Source organism: Agelaius phoeniceus, chromosome 7 (assembly GCF_051311805.1).
Source record: "Agelaius phoeniceus isolate bAgePho1 chromosome 7, bAgePho1.hap1, whole genome shotgun sequence".
Classification (NCBI taxonomy): domain Eukaryota; kingdom Metazoa; phylum Chordata; class Aves; order Passeriformes; family Icteridae; genus Agelaius; species Agelaius phoeniceus.
The window spans coordinates 41,543,742-41,567,099 of NC_135271.1; the positions used below are offsets into that span (position 1 = coordinate 41,543,742).

At 42.3% G+C, this 23,358-nt stretch overlaps 1 protein-coding gene across 2 annotated transcripts in view; it reads right to left on the reverse strand.

The window, feature by feature from the left end:
• Nucleotides 1-9,703: 9,703 nt before the first annotated feature.
• SNX4 (sorting nexin 4) overlaps nt 9,704-23,358 on the reverse strand; it is a 32,800-nt gene continuing 19,145 nt past the window's right edge. For both annotated transcript variants that reach the window (XM_054636342.2, XM_054636341.2), the window contains exons 7-14: nt 22,637-22,709; nt 21,064-21,125; nt 19,537-19,602; nt 15,586-15,675; nt 14,277-14,376; nt 13,380-13,525; nt 11,938-12,052; nt 9,704-11,598 (exon numbers count right to left, since the gene is read on the reverse strand). In XM_054636342.2, coding sequence (XP_054492317.2) covers nt 11,551-11,598; nt 11,938-12,052; nt 13,380-13,525; nt 14,277-14,376; nt 15,586-15,675; nt 19,537-19,602; nt 21,064-21,125; nt 22,637-22,709 — 700 coding nt within the window. In that variant the 3' untranslated portion in view covers nt 9,704-11,550. The remainder of the gene's footprint in view (nt 11,599-11,937; nt 12,053-13,379; nt 13,526-14,276; nt 14,377-15,585; nt 15,676-19,536; nt 19,603-21,063; nt 21,126-22,636; nt 22,710-23,358) is intronic.

Sequence of the window (23,358 nt, forward strand, 5' to 3'; positions counted from 1 at the left end):
TCATCTTTCAGCAGTGATTTCCAGTTCATCTGCCCCTAAACTACATCTTGGCAGCCCAGCCCAGTGATACATCACAAATTATTTGCATCAAGCAGACCCACAGGTGCCTTGCTGTCAGTAGATGAGCTCCTTCCAAGTCTCAGGATTTGTGGCTGCATCCAAAGCACTGGTGCCACGGCCAGGATGGCACAGACTCACCCACAGTTTGACTCCTTCAGCTGCTCTGAGAAAAGACAGAAATGTTAAGGATGGGCAAAAGACCATGTCACAAGGAAAAAGGACAAATTATCAAATAAGGAGGGAAAAACCAAACAACCCCAAACCAAAGAAAATGAGGGCTGGACAGTAGGTGAGGTTACACATGAAGAAGAAGGGAAGAAGTATCTCCCACTCAGCTGGAGAAAGTCAGCACAGAAGAGGCTGCAGGACAGCAGAGCACCTTGACTGCAGTCTCTGCCCTGGAGAGTTTTGTTTGGTTATTTTCTAAACAGGAGGTACAAGTCCAGGCTCTGCTCCTGAAGATCTTGTCAGAGATGGTGCCCAGCCAAATGGGAGATCCAAAAAGAGTCTTGGAGGAGCTAGAGCAAAGCTTTGTAAGTGGAGCCATGTACGATAAAAAAATCTCAGATCAGTCTGCTCCAAACACTGAGGAGGTCTGGATGGGGTGGAAGCAGGATGGCCAAGATCTGCCTCTTCTCTGACAGGTAAGCAGATTTTAACTTTCCAGGTCCAGAAATGGAAATTATTTCTCTCACAAACCCTGCCCAGTAGGAAAAACCTGAGCTGAAGGATTTTGTTTTCATCATTAGAGCAAAGACAATATATCAACTTGCAAGAAAAGACCAACAGCAAGTGGCTTTTCTTAGGTTTTAGCTGGCCCTTTTGGGTTTCTTTTCTGCTGTTGTTTTACATTTATGTCACAAACCAGTCTGTCTAGCAAGCATTTCTTCCCTGGGAGTGCTGGCAAATAGCAGAAGTGGCTTCTCCTCCCCAGCGCCCCCCACCACGCTGAGCGCAGCGCACCAGCTGTCATTTGCGAGCGCTTAGCCCGTGACAGCGACTGCCACTCCGCGGCCTGGGGCTTCCACGTTTCTTTCCATTCCCAAAATTCCTGACAAGGGGGGGCCTGATTTGCAAACAAAAGCCAAAGAAGCAGAAACACAAAATCAATCGGTCAGCTTGTGAAAAGCATGCTTTAAATGTGTCTCTCTTTTTCTGGCGCTTTTTTAGCCTGCATTTGGAGCTCTCTGCCGAACCCAGAGGCTCAGGAGTCCCTCGGCAGCGCGGGGCACACAGCGTGGGTTTGCCTTGTGCGCTCCCTCCCGCTGCCACACGCGGTCCCCAGACCTGTGCGGGGCTCCCCGCCTGTGGCCGTGCCGTCAGCCAGCGTTTGGGCCGAAACGCCGAGTTCTGGCAGAGACGAACAAGCACCGAACAAACAAGCGAACAGCGGGAGCCGGGAGCCGAGACCGAGGGCGCTGCAAAAGCGGCGCTGCCGCCCCGAGCCCCGCACGCAGCCCCCGGGGCGCGGGGCTTGCACAAGAGCTGCGAGCCGGCCCCGGGGAGTGCCGCGATCGGGCTCCGGCAGCAGCAAGCGAGCGCAGGTACGGACAGGATTCGTTTTTCCTGTTGAAACACATTCGTCTGCAGATTAGCGGCGGCTCTGCCCACAGGGAGCCAAGATGCCACCGGCTGACTCGTCTCTGGCAGCCCACAGCACCCGCAGAAGCAAACAACACCCAGCTCTCCAGCCAGCACCTGGTTCCTCTGGGATTAATGGCCTGCGGTCCAAGAAGATAAACCCAGGTGCTGCAGGGACACTGACCCGCAAACTACTTTTTTTTTTTTTTTTTTTTTTTTTTTTTTTTTTTTTTTTTTTTTACCTATAAGACAGGGGTTCCTTTTCCTAGAGAACAGCAAATCTAGTGTTTCTGGACCAAATCCAGGAAGGCTCTGTAAAATTCCCACTTTCTAATTTTTACCAATAAAAAGAGGCTAAAGCGAAAAGGAAACCCACAGAAACCCACTGCTGCTTCTGTTCCTTATTTAGGGTAGACTACATCTGAAATCTAATTATCTCTCTGCAACTCCCTGTGCAGTCAAGGCAGACAGAGAGGGATCTCCAAGGAGCAATTCTTTTAACCTGCCTGCAACACCTGCCTGGGGATGTGACCGACTCTGTCTCACACCCAGCACCCAGGGATGCTACACTGAAATTACTCCAGAATTACTTCTGGGACATGCAAGTCAGACTGAACTCTTACACTCAGCAGAACCTGTCCTTCCAAATGTTAGCCTTTTCAAGCACCTGGAGGTGAAGGAACACCTTGGGTGTGTGTTTGACCCAAGGGACTACAACAATGGCACAATCAGTCTGCAAGAGGAGGCTATTTCACAGTTTGTGCTTTATTTTCCCTTCTTTCCACAGATGATGGCAATCTAATAACTGGATTTAGAGTTCCCATACAGCCATGCAACAATTTGCTTTTCCATTCATTGGATCCAGAAATGTCCCTGCTCAGGGACAGCTGTGAGACATGAAAAGGATATTCCAGTGGGGGAAGGAAGATGGGGAAAAAAGGAAAAGTAACTGGTGGGGACATGGTTCATATCAAAGCTAAGCAAGAGTCTCTGCAGTTTTTAGAGACAAAAGGACAAAGCACTGTTGGCTGGAGAGAGAAAGAGGAAAGGGCAGGAACACAAATGGTGGAACGAGAAACATCACTGATGGTGGGTGCTCAACCCAATCTGAAAGGCAATCCAGGCTGCCTGAGAGCTCTTCAGCCACTGCAAAAACCACAAATCTCTGGATAACAGAAGAACGTCCTTCAAGGGACACGGTTCCTGCCTCTCTAGAGCCAATATATAAAATGTAATTAAGCTTGCATTTCCAAGGACAGCTAATTATGGAGCCACCTGTAAAGAAGCAGTGCCATCCCTGCCAATACACATCCCAGCATGCTGGGAGGGTTGGTGAGGACTCTGCACAACACAAAGAAGCATATATCTCAGCAACATTTACTGAGACCCTTTCCATGCTTAACCAAGGGATAAGAGGAACAGAAAGAAATCATGGGTGCAATTGCATTTTAAGTGAGAGATGAAGGGTTTGTGGCACCTTCTTCCAGTGGGAAGGCTGTGTGCTGTGGATGGCCACAGTAGGAGCCACTCAATTTTCTGAGCATCAGGTTCAGGCAGACTAAACAAGTTTGAAGGGATTGAACCAGCATGAAAAGAGGCTGGAGGGGAACAGTTGTGGAGCTGGAGTGTTCAGAGCAAAAGCAATGAAGGAAATGGACCAGCTGCCTGCACCATGCCACAAAGTGGGTAACACATAAAACCAGCAGTTGTGACACATTTTAGTGCAAGGGTGTTACCAACACCCAGTGAAAAGATTCACATGCCAAAGCATCAACACCAATGGAAAGGAGGGTGACAAGAGAGGAAAGGTTCATCCTCTGGCAAAGTTGTCAGGGACCACTTTTGAGCCCTGTCTACCTGCTCAGGCAGCTCAGTCTGCCCAGGACACCAGAAACTGCCACCTCACCCCACACAGGCCACTCTAACCTGAGGCACCAACTCTCTGCTCTGTTGCTCAAGACCAGAGCTCTTATATCCCACATGTTGTTCTAAAGATGGAAAAACTAATCCCAACTCAGCTGCTGACCATGTCAGATTCATGTGAAAGTCAGTCCTGGAGGCCAAATTTATAAACCCTTCCACCAGCTGGGAGTGTGTTTGCCAAATGCAACCTTACCCAAACCTGAGCTTGCAGAGCTCTGGTTTCTTGCCCCTGCTTATCTCCAGCTCTGCTCCTATTAACAGCTAATTTCCCCTCTACATTCTGACCTGCCTGCTCAAAGAGGGATGTTGAACACTGAGGTTATTAGCTCCCAAAGGTGGGGTCCTACAGCTGCCCATCACTCTCTGCTCCCCTGAAACCAGACAAATCCTGTCAGCACCCCCAAAGCAGGAACCTGTTGCCCTGTGACCCTCAGGAGCATCTCCATCAGACCCAGCTCCCTGATCCCTGTGTGTTTGCTGGAATCTCCAGCACTGCAGTGTAACTGGACACAGGGGAAAAGAGAAACATTACCTGGATCGAGTCAGTAATTCCCCAGGACCATCTGCCAAGGAGCAGCATGGAGGCATCTGTCCTGCCACTCACATATGTGCTGGCAAACATCACTTTATTTTATTTATCATCATCACCTTCATTTAACTCCAGCCCAGGAAGTTCCACAGTGGATGCCAACATGAGAAAGAAAAAGGAAATGTTTTCAAATTGGAAAATAACCTGAAACCCAGCAAACACTAAATTACCTTGTAATCAAATTCATTATATTTGTTGGTAGGAAAGAGAAAAAGCCCAGCTAAGCACTATGTATTTAGCATTTTAAAGCTAAAAATAGTAGTAACTACATCAGCAGGGAGAAGGAGTTTGAACAGAAAGTGAATGATCACCAGCAATTATTTCTGGATATTTTAAGTAAGTGCCCTGAAATTGAAAAAGGCAGCATATGTTCAAATCCCTGTCCAGGCTTACAGGACAAATATAACCAGGTAAAATAGTAGGTAGAGGGAAGGAATGCTAAAGCCAACCATAAAGATAACTTTGAGATTAGGAAAGATCAATTAGCTATAAGGAGGCAAGATATTATTTGAGAAGATTTAACACTGAGAATGATTTCAAATTTTGAAAGGAGGATTCCTGATCTCATCTAATAGTTTGGCTATTCCTAGTTCACAAATGAGTCCATTCCATCTGTGAATATTCCTGACACTTTATGTGGTTCAAAGGTTAATTCCTCACTTTCATTCTGAGATGTCAGAGAGCCAAACTTCAGCAGCAGCACAGAGCTATAGTGTAATAATGTGTTAAACTAGACAAGAATATGCTTTTCACTTCATTTAGGAGGATGCTAAAACCAAATAATAGTCTGTGCATGCTCTTCATCAACCATAGCTGTGCCTTAGCTCCATCACAAGGGGATATTTTCTCCTGAGACACACCCAGGGTGCAGCACTAGACATTACCTGCTTAAATTAATGCCTGTATCTCCAGATCCTTGTAGCTTTTTCTCAAGGTCATAGAAGTCTCAACACAGGAGGTCTCTGAACCATGGATGTTGATTTTCAACAGTTCTTGGGTTTCGGGAGAAATTCCACAAGTCTAAAAGAAGGCTGATATTTTGTCTGTGTATAAAAGTATATAACTACAGAGACTGAATTACTACAGGCCTGTCACTCTGAAGCTAATCCCTGAGAAAAGAATAGTTGATACAGAGCTAAAAGAAATTAATGCCAATCAACACGTTCATGAAAAACAAATCTTGTCAAATTAATTCTCATTTTAAGAGATTACAGCTTCCTTGATGGAGCAATAGCATTAATGCAGCAATCCACCTCACCGCAGCTCTCCTCCCTCCGGCTGGGCAAGCCCTGCTCTGAATCAGCATTCCTTAAAAGAAACTCAAATCTGGTCAGAGCCTTCAGCATGCAACTGGAAATGGGAACTCTCTAGGGAAGCAGGGTCCTGCTGTGCTCTCCCATTGGCTCAGTGCTGGTCAGTCCTTACTGACAGCCTGGGCAGTAAGAGCATTACTGACACCACGGCTGAGATGGAGGTGGAAAGGATTAGGGAGCCACTGGAAGAAGAGGAGGCTGTGCTGCTGGGAAGCAGTGATGAATCACCTGAAGGAAGCAAGGAGCAGGTCAGTGGCAAGCCCTGCACAGCTCCAGGCAGTCCCAGTGTGGTCAGGCTGGGGGAAGAGCCACTCTGAACATCAGCAGGAGCACCAGGGGTAGCTTGGAGCGAGCAGGATGACCTCGGTGGCAAACACAATCCATGGCAGAGTACAGGGAATGTCACACAGGAGTGGGAATGCTGCTGTGGCTGTTGCAACACCCACTTCAGGTTGGCAAATGGCAGATGGGATGCACAGCTCTGGCGTGTGGCCTAGGAGGGATCTTGCTGCAGCACAAGGAGCTCACAGCTCTTCCCTGCTGCCCTCTGAGCATCCAGTTTCTACAGGGCCATCAGAGGTCAGCAGGCAGAAGCCACCAGCCCTGTGCTTGGAATTTAATCAAAACAAAGGAGACTGGAAACAAAGTCTATCCTTTTGGCCCCAGGAACAACCATCGTGAGACTTGGCCCCTCTGACACCAGAGAGCACACACTTCAGAAAAACCTGATTACAAGCAGCTCTGGGGCAGGTGACTTTGCCATCTCTTACACAGGACTGCAGCTTGCACAAGTGGCCACAGATCCTTCCTACTGACCATGCAGCTGGCACCACATCCAAGAGGTTATTAAAAGTAAACAAATAAGTAAAAAATACTGCTAGCTCAGAAACCTCCAAGTCCAACTCACAGCAGTGTTTGTGCCAAAGGGCACCCAAGCTGCAAATCACAGTGTAATACACTGTATTATTAACAGCAACCTACAGCAGGACACAAACCCAGCACTAAATCCTGCATGGAAAACTGCTCCAGATTACCCATCCCTCTGTATTTAGGCTTCAGCTACACCAGGGCTGTTGCATTGCTCTCGTACCTCTGCAGGCAGGAGGGGAGGAGGTGGCAGGAGGGGTGGATCCTGCATCCCGGGCCCTGCGAGCTCCTGCTGGAGACCCACCAGAGGGCGGTCGGGGTTGCCTTTTCCCTCCGACTGCTTCATTTTCCACCTCTGTGTCCCGGGGAGCCTCAGCACTTTTTATCTTCTGCGGCCACTTACAGCTGCATTCTGAAGAGAACATAATTGGTGTTATCACATGCCACAGATACCTACAGATAACAGAACATGTTTGCTACAGATGAAGAATGTATTTATTAATTGTAGTCTCTGGCTTGTTGGGGCAGCCTCTTTTAGAGCTGCATCAGACAGCAGGCCCCCAGATCCCATGTTTGATTATGCTGGTGTTTATAGGATTGGGGTGCCCACAAAGTTTATGCTGGGTTTTTAAAGACTGAGGCTTCTTCTCCTGTTTTATTTATTCAGAAGGGTGAAAACTACCATATTAAATATAGATACAAAACGTTACACAAAATTAAATCTCTCCTTCTGAGCTATGACATGCCATTATCAGTGTTGAAGCCAGCTCCAAGACCACAGTCATCACTACAAGTTTCAGTCAGAGATTATCATGACTGTATTATATAGCTGTCTTTGACAGCTTTTAAAACCTCCTTACCTCCTGCTTTCGTCTTCCTCACTTTTTTGTCTTCTCCAAAACAAGGACCTCACAGAGCTGCTTTTTCCTTTTCCCGCAGAGCCGAGCCTGGAGGAACAGAAGCTTTCCATCTGTTCTCCTCTTCAGTTCCACCACCCAACCCATCTCTGCTGTCCTTCTTCTGCCTCATGTCCTTACCTCCTCACCCTTCTGGTGTATCTCTTCTCAAAACCTGTCTGCCCTCATGTGCATCTTCACCCCGTCCTTACCTGTCCAGGCACGGCACCATCTCTCCTTACCTCCAAATACTCTGTACTTCCACTGTCTGAAGCTGTTTTTTGGAGGAAAACAACCCAAATTCCTTCCCAATTTGTCTTTGTTTCACGTTTTAGATTTGTTCTACAACCAGTCAGAGCAAAAGATTCTTGCTGAAGAAAACACAGCATTAGGAAGGCCATTCTAGGTAAGTTGCTCAAAAGCAACCAAAAGGCAGCCAGCAAAAAAACCAACCAGACAAAAAACCCCCCAAAAAATGACAACAAAAAGCAAACAAACAAACAAGCAAGTTTCTCCTCATTTGACCCTTCAGGAAGTCAGAATCACAAAATCCTTTTGATAACACTGTATCACCAGGAAGCACCAGAACACAGCAGCCAGAGAGTCACAACCCTTTGCTTAAGCAGGAACTTGAGGCTCTCCAGGCTTACCATGGTAGGTACCCATGGCAGTGCTATTGTGGAGGGGACACAGGTGACCCCTCTGTTTCAGCTGGGGGGACAGCCAAGTCTCTGTCCCTCAAGAGGCTCCTTGCATGTGTGTCTCCATCTCCATCACAGCTGCAGTGAGCACCCTGCCTGCCCCAGGGGCTGCCCACAGAACAAAACAGCTCACAGCACTTTCTGTCCTGCGCTGCCAAGGGTTTCTCAGGGGACAGACTGAGTGACATCCTTAGGGACACATCCATGTCCTAGGAAACACAGCTCTGCTGGGAAAGCAGGTGGGAGCCTGCTAGGCAGGAGCAACCGTGGACTCAGGGCAGCAGCAAAGCAACTGCTTACAAAGGCAACTGCTTTTACTGGTGACATCCAGGTGTGCTGTACTTGGATTTCACACCACGGCCTGTGCTCCAAGTTTCCCAGCTCCCATTCCATTTGCTTCCTCTCTGCATTATTTCTGGAGCAGCCCTGTGTGGGGATTTTCATTGCACGTTGTGCCTCCCCACAGAGCTCTGCAGACAAACACAAGTCAGAGGCACCAGGGATGGGCAGAACAGGAGGCACAAGGATTAGAACCCTGCCCTGTCATTGTGGAACAAGCACAGAGAATTCAATTTCTTTCTGTGTCATCTTTAGGCAACATTAGAAAGTTTTTCTCGGCTCTTGAACCAAGATGAACAAAAGAATTTCAGTGGTAGGGAGAGTGATACAGGAAGATATCGTGAGCTGCAGTGCTCTGGGACTGCAGCCTTGCTCTGCTGGCTCTGCTGTGTTTGGCCACAGCCAAGACTTTCCTCTGGCTCACCTGCACAAGGCAAGCTCCTCAGCGTGCCTCCAGCTCCAAGATTTGCTCTGTGCCTGCCAAGGCAGTCCCTGCACACAGCTGCCAGGTTAACACTGCTGGGGCTGATGTGCCAGATACTGAAATAATACATTAAAAAAAGAGAGTTCATAAAACTCTATCTTTCCATTGCAGTTGGCTCTGTCATCCCTGCTACATTTCAGGAACAGACAACAGTAGCAGCTATAATGCACTGACAAGACACTGCTATTAATGGGGAAGGTTGGAGATAGCATTAGCAGTGATAATCCACCCAGCAAAGTTTCCTGGGACAGAAGCACCAGGATCAGCAGATAGATGATCCAGGCAGGTAAACACTTTCACATACAAGCATTTTGTCAAGATTAAGTTAAAATGCTCTTCCTACAACATTCTCAAAGCACCAGTTTTTGATGTTTACTGGACAACTGGCAAAGTGGAACGAGTTACAGGACTGAAATCCATACTGTAACTGGAAAAATGCACACTTTGCAAGTGTACATCTGTCATGTGGGCTCTGTTACCCACATGGAAACAGCAATTAACTGGCTAGTTTTACCTTAAAAAGTTGAAAAGCTAAAAGAGGAGGAGAAACCTTTACAGTTTGCTACGATCCCCAACTACACAGACCACATTCAATGCTTTCCTGGAAAGACAGAAGTAAAAGAAAAAAAAGTTATTGCAAATTACACTTAATTTGCCTGTCACACTATTTCACAAATAATGCAAAATGTCTTCAAAAGCATCTTCTCTTAACTAGATGGAGACATGTATGAAATTCAGACAGCTGACTTGTACCAAGCATCTAATTTTGGCCTTAGCACTATGTTCCTACCTAAAGGGAAAGCTGTGCACAATTCACCAAATTTTAAACCCAAATTTGGAGACCACTTGAGAGCTAAGATGGACAAGAACCACTTTCAAGAAATCAAACAGCGGTTTTCAGAATAGCAAAGACAGAGGTTTTTACAAAAAAAAACAACATAACAAAAATATCAAAGAGCAATTTTATTTATCTTATTTGGCACAAAACTTACAAGAACTGTTTTGTTCCCTTCTTAAATTTTAGTACAACTAGCAAGGAAAAAAAAGGCATACTAATACATTTAATGAGCTGTACAGCAAGTGACATGTGGAAGGAGGCACCAGAAAGATCTACCAAAAATCAAAGTGCATGAAAAATACCTACTCTGAGCGCCTCATGGTATTGTATTAAGGCACCACTCCTTTAGAAGGTTTACTGAATACATCAAGTGTGCAACTTCTTGGTTTGGAATGTGAGAGTCCTTCAGCCTGCATCAGAACTGGACACTGCAACCTCTGAATGGAACAATGTTTCTCCAATGTTTAAAGGAAGAGACCTCTTTGTGCCCAACATCACCCCTCAGCCAGGCATGTCACTGTCACATGCTTTGGAAAAGCCAACACAGGTTTTCAGAGTACCAGCACTTTACTTCAGAGTTTTAAGGTGTAGTGTGCACCAGACCTATGCATTCTTTACAATGGTTTTATAGAAAAGAAAGGTTGAAGAGACAAAAGTAACACGGGACATACCAGTAAATACATTTAGATAGTTTTATCAAAAGAACATTTAAGGACTTTTAGAAGTATCTCTTACAAAAAAAAAATCTGAATAGTGTTATAATTCAAAATAATTAAATACACTTTTCAACAGATTATTACAAAGTTTCCTTCAGGACTACCAATCGAGTCTGACAAATTCCACAAGACTTCAGGAACTTTCAGTAAGGATGTAGAAAAAGCCCAGTATTAGACAGTGGTAAGAGATTTTCATAATTGGAAACATTTAATGCAAACCCCATAACTGCAAATCATGTTATACAAGTACAGGTGTGCATAATACACACACTCACACACACTCACACACACTGAAACATCATTACAAGGGCCAAACAGACACCTTGGTTCATTGTGGGCTCTGCACATCACTGCTCTGAAGTATGACAGAAGCTGCACCAGGTTTATTATTTCAGCACCTTCATTAAGAACTATTTGTTTAAGAACCAAACCTCTTCAGTTACAGGTGCCACAGGCCAGATTCACACCAAGTGTAAACAGGTTCCAAACAACCAAAAAGAAGTTGCATCTGCTTCTTACCAGCTTTGACTTTGGTTTTTCTGCTCAGCTGGATCACCAGTCACCTTTACTTGCAGGAAGAAGTTTAGTAAGAAATCAATGCCCATATCAAAACTGAAGTGGGAACCAGTAAATGCAGAATATTGTTATCAAACCACTGTACAACACCTCTACTGTAGAGAGTTTCAAACATCTCAGGAGCTTGAGACTGCTTAACCTGAACTCTGGAAAAACATATTTCTCTATGGACATGCAAAGGCATTTAAATATGAACTCTAGGCATTACAATATTTCATTTTTGTCCTCTTATGGCATAGACCTCGAGAACACAACTGTGTGCCCCATTATAAAACCAAAGCACCCTTGAGCATTAAAAATTCTAAACAGCAAGGGTTGGAAAGAAGGGCATCTGGAAGTGATCTACACATTACAGAGCATGGTGTTTCACAAGTCTCTGAACAGTTTAGTTCATACTTTCTGGGATAACTTTCCCAATACCTTTGTCCCAATACAGAGCTGTAGTTTTCAGTAACTCTTTTACCCTTGCATTCTTTGCTACCACATATAAAACGTGCCACAGAAGTGGCAGTCAGGCCTAAACATTTAACAACATGTCCTTTTCATCCTTTATTAACAATTACATTTATTTCATGATTTGTATGTAAGTCATGTAGCAATATAACATTGGTGTTATACACTGTGCTTCCGTTCTCTGGCACTTGGAGGAGGATTCATTTCCAGATAGTCACATCTTGCTGAAGCATTCCTTTGCATTGGTCCAAACCTGAATTCCCTTTTAAAAGAACAGTTAAAAATCAATAGGTGGGAATATACTCTATTTGCAAACCTCATCCACAGCTTTCCTCAACAGAAGACTCTACAAAGAAGTCCCACAGAACTTCACAGAAGAAGGCAGAGACCACATTGAAATTGGATCACACTGTTTTATATTTTATATCTATCTCAACATTAACATGTCCCTGAGTTCAAGAGGACAGACTATGTGGGAGGTTTTATGGTGGTGATTTCCAATCTTCTGTGACTGCCCTGTTCCCAGTTACTAACAGTGTGCATCTGCCCCCCTGCTGACAGGACAAACACACGGGGCCAGCCCTTCCCAAGCCACACGTACCTTTTTGCACATGCTAATCTGCATAACAGCATAGCTTATAAGTGCCTCCTTCAGATCATGATTCTTCTGCTCTTTAAACCGTTCAATGTCAGCCCAGGCACTTTTCACAAAGTCTCTGAAATTTAGAGCAATGATTTCTGTTAGAAAGTGTTTTACCCTGAGCTCTGGACACTCAGCAGAGAAGCTGTGTATGACAGTGCTCCATCTTTCAGTCAGTAAATCAAGTCCTGCAAATATTATGCATCCCTCAGTCCCCTCATTTTACAACTGGCACCACTATCTAACTCTCCAACCTTCTTTTTAAGGTTTTTAACCTGTTTGTTTGGCTTGGTGTTTTTTCCCCAGGAAGTATCACTGCCATAGAACCAGAATAAGTCAGAATATACTTTTTTTCCTTCAGATTGTGTTGGGGTAATTAATTATCTTTATGCCAACATTCAGCACACAACACTGCATGTTTCTTTTTCAATTCTCAAGTCAGAATCTTCATCTCTTCAGCATGAAAACTCACTTGTTTGTCAGGATGTGAGACAGTCAAGTACAATAAACATTTACAACTCAAATTTAACTTGGATAATTCACTCCAGAAATTAATTTTGTTGGTTGGGTGATGTGTAGTCAGGTCTCCTTAGCTAAAATGGAGGCATATATCTGTAATTCCTACTTTCATTTGTGCTGGACTAGCATTCACTCGAAAATTGCTTCCAGAGCTACAAAAGCACATCTCAAATACATCTGCCAAAATTATTAAGATACTGCATTTACTGAGTGTCTTGTTGCTTTGAACTGTTAATGAACTAGTCTTACCTTTCCAGCTCTAATGCTAACATACCAGGGGATACCAAGTTTACCCCTTATGTTATATGACAGACATGCTTTGACAAAATCCCATTGCTCTAAGAATGTTAGTTCCTATTTTAAATTTTTGCATACCTGAAGAAATTTTCATTAGAGCACCAAGAAGCAGTTACCCAAACAACTCCCCAGACCTTCTAATCTCTTTCAAACAGGACTAAGGTGTCCCCCATAGGAGAAGTTGCAGAATATGGGCTCAGCACCCTTACACACAAACCAAACTAAATACTGTATTTGAAGCAAATCAGCCTTTGAGGCTCAGCCTATTCAGCTGCAGACCTCCAAGCCCACCTGCTAAATATATTACTAGTGAACATAAAAGCATGCAAGCCAGCCATTAGAGTGGGCTCAGTCACTGGGAAAGTCATCAGGTTTTACATAAGCCATACACTCAGACCAGAAGCTAACTGCATGTACTGCACTTTATTTCACAACTTGCAGCTGACAGGAGCTTTTATAGACAGCTCATAAACACCAAGAATATATTAAAAACACTTATAAAATGCAAACACCTTCAAGAGCATCCAGTCAAGGATTTTTGCTAAGACAAGCCCTGTGTTTTCTTTGAAACAGCCAAGTCCATTTACCTGCCCTCCAGATTTTTAGACTTCAGTTGTTCTTCTCCTTCCTGTATCTGCTCCTCTAGAACTTTTATCTTGGCTTCCCTCTGCTCAGGGGTTTCTTGCCCAAAGAGCTTGCTGGTCATACCCTTCAGGGAGAAGGTTCTCACAGTCTACAAAAAACAAGGATACTCTAGGTTTGGCATGTCCTGAGCACAGCCATGGGACATCAGGTGACTTTACTGGCATTTGTGCTTACTATTTGGCTGATTTTTTTGCTTTAATTTCCACGTCATTATTTGATAAGTAGCTCTGGTGACTCAGGTTAGACTAAGAGAAGTGGGGAGGAGATAATTTGATGTTCAAACACTTTAAAGGCTGATAAGGGTGAATTTTCAGAGCAGCCTTCCTAGTGAAGTAAGAAAGAAACTAAGAGAAACAAAAGCCATAAAGGCATTCCACAGAGAACAACGATAGATCCAAGAGCAACATTAAAAATTCTAAAACTGTCAGTTACCATTTTCAGATAATATTTTAGGTAATGTTATCTCCTATATAAAATGGACAAACACAACATATCAATAACACCCACTGTTCAAAAGGCAAAGGAAGTCTTTCAGAAATCCCAACATTTTCATCTTTAGGATAGAGTTATCTATAGATAGAGTTATTCTGCTCCAGTCATATTTACTGCAATCTTCTACTTGCTCAGTATTCAATCAAAGACATTTGGCACAAACAGTTTAAGTCTCCAAGAACCAAGTTACTTTAAACCTCACATGTCTCCAGCTCATATGATACCACTTCTCAAAAGCAGCAGCCAGCATGCTGGTGCCATTTAAATATCATTCTAAGTAACTTGGCTCAAGTAAAAAATAAATTCAGAAAGAGGTATCTTGGAGAAGAAAGTGGAAAAATACTCACTCCTGTTGCCAGCTCCTCACACTGCTGTTTCTTAGATGTTAAGTCCTGTGCAGCCATTTCCAAATCATATTGCATCAGTTCATGCTTCCTGCAAACTGCCCTGAAAAGTAAGTAATGAAAGATCTGCCATTAAATACTTTGTTTTGCTACGTTTCCCTCCATTTACACTTTACAAATAGCATCATGTTTTGTTTGCTTTTTGACAGGAAGCACCTCTAATTATTCATCTAGCCCAAATTCAACAGCCCTATCACAGACTGCATCACTCTGCAAATGCTGTAGTTAAGCAAGCTTGCATCAAAGCATAAATAAAGTTCTTAGTACAACTGCATTCTGCTTCTCTTTATAGACTCCTTCCAAGATACACTCAGCAATACAAGCCCTACCACCTCCTTAAGGACACCACTGTAAAACAGTTTAATTCAAAACACATTACAGAAATATCACAGCTTTGACAAAAGATACCTGGAGATGGTGCCTGTCATAGCAGCCATCTATCAATCCATCATAAAATTCATCACATTTTCTTTCTGAAACAAGAAACTGCTTCTAGACTCATACAGTGCCTTTCATCTGGAAAAGAGGAGTTTCCTCTGACCACCTGCAGTAACTCCCAGTCCTGTGTGGGCTGATGATGCTACATCCATCCTGCACAGCCGGATGCACATGGGTCTCCCAGGAGAGGCTCCCACACAGCAGCCCCTGCACTCACCAACCCCATTCATATTGGACCTCTCCAGGAGGTTCAGAGCCAGCCCTTGTAAAGCACAATAGCTTTAGGCACAGCCTTGCAGCATAAAGCAATCTGCTTTTTTGTCTATGCATGTTAGGGATGACTGACAAAGACCAACATAAAACAGAATAAAAAGTTGGTATTTAAGTGCACAAGACTGTGCAGCAGATGAACGTTATGCTGGGCATGTTGAAAGTTCCTGGAATTTGTAATGGCTGTAACAGCTCTGTTTGGCCTATCTCATTTGAAAGCTGGAGCTTTCAACACATTGGGGCACTATTACACCAAAAGCCAAGGTAACAGTGGAACCAGAGGAATAAACAGCATTTTCTCCTATAGTATACAGATTCTAACATTTCTGCCTTTTCACTACTGATCAGATCAGTTCTAATTTATTTGCCACTCACAAGGCAATCGAGTACAAGCAGAATAAGAAACAAGAACACAGAGACTCCAAAGCACTAGAATTTCTTCTTCTCAGAGAACACAAGAGGATACCAGACTAAGTTAAACATCAACACCACATGAGAGAAAAGGACTACAGCTTCCTTTTGAGCTCTAGACTTCTGTACATACCGCAGTGCTTCAGCATAGAAGAGATACTCCTTCAGCTGATCGGCATAGTGCTCCTCTTCTTCCAGTATGTCATCAATAGAGGCTGCATATCTAGTGAAAAACAGCCACAGTTAAATGTAAAGCTGATTAATTTAACCTTTAAGGATACACATGCAGTAACAAGAGAGAACACCTGTTTGACAGAAACACCCATGACAACCAGCAAAAAGCACTTCCAAAAGGGTTTTTTTTTGTTTTTAATTAAACTCTGAATCAGCTAATGTCAACGCTCCTGTGGGCCCGCTTCTTTGGTTGTTACATTGATTCATTGTACAATGAATCTTTTGACAAGTACAAAACCTATCATAACTCTCCTGCTGAAGATGAGACAGCTTTTCTTACAGGAAAAAAACCCAATTTATTCCTTTTCTTCAGAGGACTGTCAATAGGCAGCACCAAGACAAAAAAAAAAAAGACAGGATGCAAAAGAAATCCTTCAAGGCTTAAAGCATTAAGGGCCAGGAATGTGAACATCACACCTTCTGAAAAGCAGAGGCTGCTTTCATGGCTTGTTATTCAGCGTGACTACAAGATAACTCACAGGAATGCCCTGAACACCACAACATTACAGTCCCTTCAGCTCCTTCAAAGTCTGATGTTTTATCTGCTGTTAAGTCAGGCATATTAATTCACAGCAACACATTTAACCCTCCTTTTAGGGAGAAATCTGAAGTACAAGGGCTTGGATCAAATCTGCAGCTCTTGCATTCAGTAAGAATTTTGTTGTGTAGGCTACAAGTGGCAAAAAGCACTTTATTTTTCTAGTTGATACCGCTTATTTGACAGTATTTAGTGTGTTCTTGCTAATCAAGGTGACTCTTGGACAGATTTGCAGGGACAGGCCTAGAGCTATCTGCACATCCCATTTGGCACAGCCACAGAAATCAGATTCCTCTGTAGCCTGGCACTCAGGGCATGTGCCACTGGGGATAACCAGGATGAATGAGATCCCACACAAATACCTTCATCTATTCTGCTAACTCAGGCTGGATTCTCAGCTATGTGGCAATCTCACACACCTGCAGGCTCTCTGAAGCGAGCATATGTCCATTCTTCTCTAGCAACCAGCACAATGTGACCCAAATGCTAATTATAGCACCTCTTGGCTTTCAAGTTTTTGCAGAATCTTTCTGTTTTCCCTTTTCTCCCTATGCCTCTCCAGTAATTGGCTCTGTGGAAGAAGTGGCAGAGTCTCAAGCTGAAAGGGAACTGGTAACATGAATTTGGGAAGTCTGCAAGTATGATGAGTTGTTTTGATGCTCTGTGAAATCAAAGACATGGCACACCCAGGAAAAGCCCTACCAAGGCTCTTGGTGATGAATAAATACAACATTTGAAGTGGTCAGCAACAACAGACCAGTTTAAGTAGAAGGGATTAAAGAACAGGGAGAGCAAGAATTCACATTATGAATTAATGTAAGGAATAAGTCAAAACTGTTGAAAAATGCACTTGTTCTGAAAAAATCCTGCAGCCACAAAGGTCATAAATGGCTTACCCTATTTTAAGTTCTGCAGTGCAATAATTTTAGTATAGTGGTTAGATTTCTCAGGGCAGCAGATGGACCACATTTCATTTTCAAGTAAGATCTAAGTTTAGAGCAGTGCTAGAGCTCATCTGTGGCAGATCAACTCTCAGAAAAGAACTTCAAAAACAAACAACGAAAAAATCTCACCAAACAAAATCCTACCTTACCTAGGCAGGTTTTTATACTGAGTTTGATTTGGGAGGAAAAAAATGTAATAAGAAAAGCTGCATTTCTGACTGCCTAAACTTAGGCAAACTAGAGAAAGTGTTAAGGAGAAACATTGCAGTAAGTTCTAAAGGTACCTGATATGGTCTCACTCTTTGTGTAAGCTGTCAACTAAACCCTTGTTTTAGTTTAGACTGGTTCAATATATAATGACAGTCAAGTTGATACAGAGATAAAGTGTCACTCATTAATGGAATAAAGGACAGAAATCAAAGGTCTGGCACTTCTTTCTTTCATCTTTTAAATGCTAGCTACAGTCACTCACTCCAACTTTCTCAGCATTCTCTGTCACTTTAGCAAGCCTCATCTTGTAATAAAGCACACACCCAAAAGAAGCTTTGGGGTGTCTTCTCCAAACTTTTAGCAGTTATAGATCATACTAACCAATAACAACTCAAAAGCTTAAATAAACATCTAGTTAAGACTACAGCATATGGGGTAGATAGAGAATAATTAAATTAGTTTTGAACTTTAACATCTATATTAGGCAACCTTCTAGAAGTAGCTTTTTGTTGCAATAAAATCCCACCTGATGTTATGGGAATGGTAACTGAACTGGTGAGTTATACTTTAAAGAGATCATAGATATGAACCTTAGTGCTAGGAGACCACATGGGCCACTGAATGAGTTCCTGAACCTCAGAACTGCTGCTTCTTGCTTGATTGTCATCACTAAGGGATTACTGCTGTACAAGAGTGCCAGAGCACAGGAGATGACAGACAATGAAAGCTACCTCAGACTTCATGCAGCAAGTAAAATTACCCACAACAGCAGTTACCCACTGCCATTACTCTGGATCTTTAGCCCAGTGTTACAGACAGAAATATTAAATGTTATGGATGTGTGAGAGGGCTCAGCCTCCTGACTGAGAAGTGAGACAAACTTCTTTTAATTGGTTATGCATTTCCAGGTGTTTGACATTTCAGTGTGGTATATCTGAACCACTGAAAACCTTTGTGTGATTCCTTAACTCCACTACATCATACCATGTTTTCACAATCCCTTCAACTCCTGCCTACCACAGTAGGTGCTTACCATTATATTCCACCCCTAGTTCAATTACTTTTCTTCTGAAAGCAGAATGCATGCTCCATTCTTTGTTCTCACCAGAGCCTTCTGCCATGAAAATATTACAGCTTTTCTTGTATGGAAACCACCCCATTAAACAAAACATAGAACTGTGAATAAATTATTCAGAAGTGGTCCAATTCTTAAAGATTTGCCAAAAGCAGAATTACTCTAAAAAAGCTGAGGGCATGGCTCTTGAAACCCTTGGCAAGGCCAGTAACAATTAAACTGCTAACTTGACACCACCAATAATAATCAGGCAGTAGTATGTAAATCTGCCCTATAAACTAAACCTGAGAATTTATTTCCACAGGAATTATTTATTTGTAAAATAATTTATTGGTAAAAATATTGCATGAAATGCAAAACAGCTTCCATCTCTTGCTGGAGTTGTTATTTATCTGTTGTGTGGGATTACAGAAGAGGAATCAGAGTGGTAGGAAATGCTGTTTCACTTTCTGTATGTGACTACCTGAAAAGCAGAAGCCATGAGCTTAGAATACCCTTTCTGTGAGCACTCCCAAGTGCCAGACTCTTATTTTGAAGGCTGTGCTTCACATACTCTGCCAAATGACTCTAAAGATGCAAAGAGAGAGGATTCTTTACTTTAATATATCCAGTCAGTGTTTGTTTCAAGAATCCACTGGAGTTTTGGTGCCGATTAATTAAATTTCTTAACTCCCTGTAATTAAGTCCAAATCTGTGTACCATCTACTGCATGGTACAAAATGCTGCTATCAAAACCAAATGGATCTCATCAGGTCTGTAGTACATTAAAGTTGTATTCCAGTTTCTGGCATAGTAGCTTAAAAGAAAAACTGGAAGGATTCCAAACACTTCTACGATTTCAAAATAATAATAAAAAAGAAACCCCTCTGGTTCTCCTGAGGCTTTTTGAGCTACTTAATACAGTATATGGATGCTAAAACTGTGCCTGCATCCAAGGCACAGAAACACTGTATACCTAAAAACAATGCACCCCCAACTTTCCTGGTACTCATATATACTTTGGGGTTGAGGGAAAAGAGAGGAAAGAGGGAGAGTTCCACATCTGGCTTACATCAAACTATCAGATATTCAGTCAGTACTTACACATCCATGTGGTGGCCAGCACTCTGCAACCCATCCCCCATCTCCTTCTCTATTGCACTCCACTCACTGTAGGAAAAACAAACGAGAAACAACATCACACATGAAGGGTAAGGGAAGTTAATAAGCTGCATCCTGTATATAGTTTCTTTCCAGGTGACACCTGAATGGAAATTGCCTCAAAATTAGACTTGGTCAAACCGGTTTTTTTTTCTTTAAGGAACACCACTGACAATGTGACAAGGCCATTTATGGCACTCTGTAAAACAACTGTCCCTAAACTCATAGTCATAAATATAGTTAGTTTGGGATGGGTTTTGAGCATAATCTTGTTTAAATAGCTGAAACTCAATTTGAAACAAAATCAAACAAAACCAAACCACCGAGCACTTAATGTAAATGGGACAAGGGGCAATGACAATGCTGAACTTTCTGAAATACATTTTGGGCTCACCAAGAATATACTAAGCTTTCCAGACTTACAGGATAGAAGACAGAAGCTTCTCATTCCAAAAACCAAAGGGTGAATTTGACTTTTGTAAGCATTTTACTTCTCCTGAAACTATTTGATGTATGTAGCTTTATATTTTCATAGCAGACTCTTGTTTAGTTCTATTAATAAAAAAAAATCCAACTTGCAATTGTCTCAACTACCTATTTACATCAGAGATATTATTTAGATAAAGAAAGAAACAGCTACAAAAAAAGATACTTGCTCTGGACATCCTGGTATGTACTCTGCCCTTTTAATTGTGTTCTCAGCTTTGAGAAACCTTATGAGAGTTCTTAGTTACAAGAATTACATCCCACAATGCTTTTTACAAGGATAAAAGAGGTTCTCCTTATATTTCGCATAATTTATGTGTAATGCATCTATTCTGTCCTTCACTTTTTCATAAACATTCCACTCCGCTGATGTTGATATTTGTCTTTGTGTTATTACAGAACTACACCTAATTTCATTTTAAAACCCCCAATGAGAAAGACATCTGCAATCCATTAACCCAGAGAATTAAATTTAGCACTTGAACAGTGTGTAGAAGCAGGAGGTTTCCCTTAACCAGAAGTTTAGATTCTTGAATTCTCCAGTGAGATGGAAAACTTGAGCATGCAGTTCCCTCATATAAATCAAAAAAACAATTGGCAAATTCACTTCTAAAAGCCACTAAAATTGGATAGATATAATTCTTGATTTTTATCCATTAAAAGGACCTAGAAGCTTTTTCAGAGACAACTGCATGAAGAATAGTGAGTTACTTTCTGAAGAAACAAAATGCCAACGCAGCAGAAGGAGGCCCAAAGATCTGGTACACAAAGCAAAAAGCTGTATTCTTGCACTAGAGACTAAGCTCAGCAGATCAGGCAATCTCTGCATGCAGCACAGAAATCTCATGAGCACTGCAATACAGAGTTTTTCAAGATAGGCAATGAAAGGTTTCAAATATACCTTTCAAAAGCATAACACAACCAAAAAATTCCCTCCTCTCTCCCCATAACTATGTATGTATTTAAACATGGATGAACTCTTACCTGAATACTCTTCCATAGTTGCCATGGACTTTATAGACACCATAAAGCCGATCTGCTACCCTCTAAAACATTTTAGAGACAGGTTTTGGTCATCAACATTAAGTGCAATTGCTTTGTGAAAACCCACATACATACTCCAAGCTAAAGCCTTAATGTTCTTACACAGGTAAACAAGATTAGGCCTAAATCTAACATAAGCCACTACTGAAAGAAAAAATGCTGTTGATTTTTATTTTTTAAGTCCTGGAAGACTGAAGTCACAATCAAGGCTATGTTGAACAAATCTATCTTTGGGAGTGCTCATTGATAGGATGTGTCTGTGGAGACCATAATTAAGCTCCCTTCAGTTTTTGATAACCAAATATAAAACATTCTTTATCTGAATAATATTATGCACACACTCATTTATTTAATTTATAGATGGCAAGTTAGAAGTCCACCTTGATATTGATACTGTAGGGAAACCTTCAGTAAAATTCTAACAAGTGACTTGATTTTTCCACCCAGCTGAGTGAACTGAGGGAAAGGAAATGAACTAAATGAACTATCCATTGCAGAACTCATTGCTTGAGCTGGAGGGTCATTTCAGCTGTTTGGAGTGCCAGTACCTGCTGCAGCCAGCACTACAATGCTGGCAAAACCTCAGAAGAAAAGACACGTGTACACTCTGAAGCGTGAGTTGTAATCCAGATAATGCCCTTGGAATTGCGATGTACCAATGAATGAGATTAAAGTTCTGCAAGAGCTACCATTGTTATTATGATGGCTGTCACAGTAGTAGCAAAAAGGAAACATTAACAAATTGCCCAACAGATCTCACACACACAACCCTGAGAAAACAGGACTGTCTGTAGAACACTACTCTTGAGAGTGATTAATTCTCTCAAGACCCTGAGTTTAGCAGAGCAATCCATTACTGTCCTCTCTGCCACACAGGTCCATTGAAAATGGAATCCCTGTTGAACATACTAAAAAGAAGTATCATGCTCTTATTATTGGAATTGTAATTTCTTATTTCCTTTTTGTGTCTTTAAAAAAAAACAACCTTCCACTCTCAACCCATAGAGTATCTTAATGCATTACATAATTGTTGTCATCATTAGAAAGGCTATTATTCATTGCAGATCAATGAATGAGCCAAAAAAAGAAAATACATAAAGGGAAGCATAAAGGATTCATACTACAAGCTCATTATATGTCTGTCCAGAAAACTGTTTTGAGGCCCTTCCCAAACCAAACATCCAGCAAAAGTAACTTGTCTGCTGAGCAGAGAGAAGCAAACACCACAACTCTGTTTAGAGCACCTCCCTGCAATACGTGACTATCACAGGACAGGGCAGATTAGCACTGTCAAACCCAACCATCAGATCTGGAACTCTTCCCCCTCCCAAATCTGCACAGAGTCAGTGCCCTCACCTCTTGCTGTCTCCTGCTCCACACTCTGGAGACAGACTCCCTCAGGCTAAACTGCCCTTATTCTAGAACACATATACCACATCTCTTGACTAAACAAGAAATACTGCCTTATAAATAAATCATACTATTTGTCACGACACACATGGGAAATACTTACAGCTCTGACTCGCAGAAGGTGTGATATGACAGACTGCAGTTCATCGCTGTAGTGTTTTAGCTCAGTAAATCTCCTGGGAGCAGGAAACAGATAGTACATCATTAGCCATCATGAAAGCAAGCTTTCACAGCATGCACAATAGAGCCACAACCCTGCAGCCAGCAAGCAGAGCCTGGATTGTGGTGGAGTGGCATTAGCTGAAGACTCCTAAAGAAGTGACTGCTGAGTTTCATTTCCCTCAAGTGAACAAACATCCCAACACTTGCATGATTGCTGGTTTTTTGAATGCAAATGTTGAAGGCTCAGATTGAATTAAGAGATAAAATTTTATGAAATAAGAGTAGTTAGCTGAAGTTATTACATCATTGTTTTTGTGTTAAGGTTTTTTAATGGGATTTATAAAAGCAAGGGTTTGTGAATAGGAAAGTTTCAAACAAATAGAAAGCCAAAATCTGCTGAAGCATATTTCTCAATAAAAACATGTTTACATTTCTGACCTAACAAAGATACTTTACTTTCAAGCTGCCTCTATCCAGTTTTGGGCACAGTTTTTCAGGGGCTCAAGGAACCATTCACAATTACATTTCCCCTAAGGCTAATCTGTACAGTAACTGTGACATACGAAATCCTGCCGAGACTCGTACCTGCACAGGAGCCACGTATGGCTGAAGGCCATCAAATCACTACATCTCAACAGGGTGCCAGACAGGCAAGCCATTGCA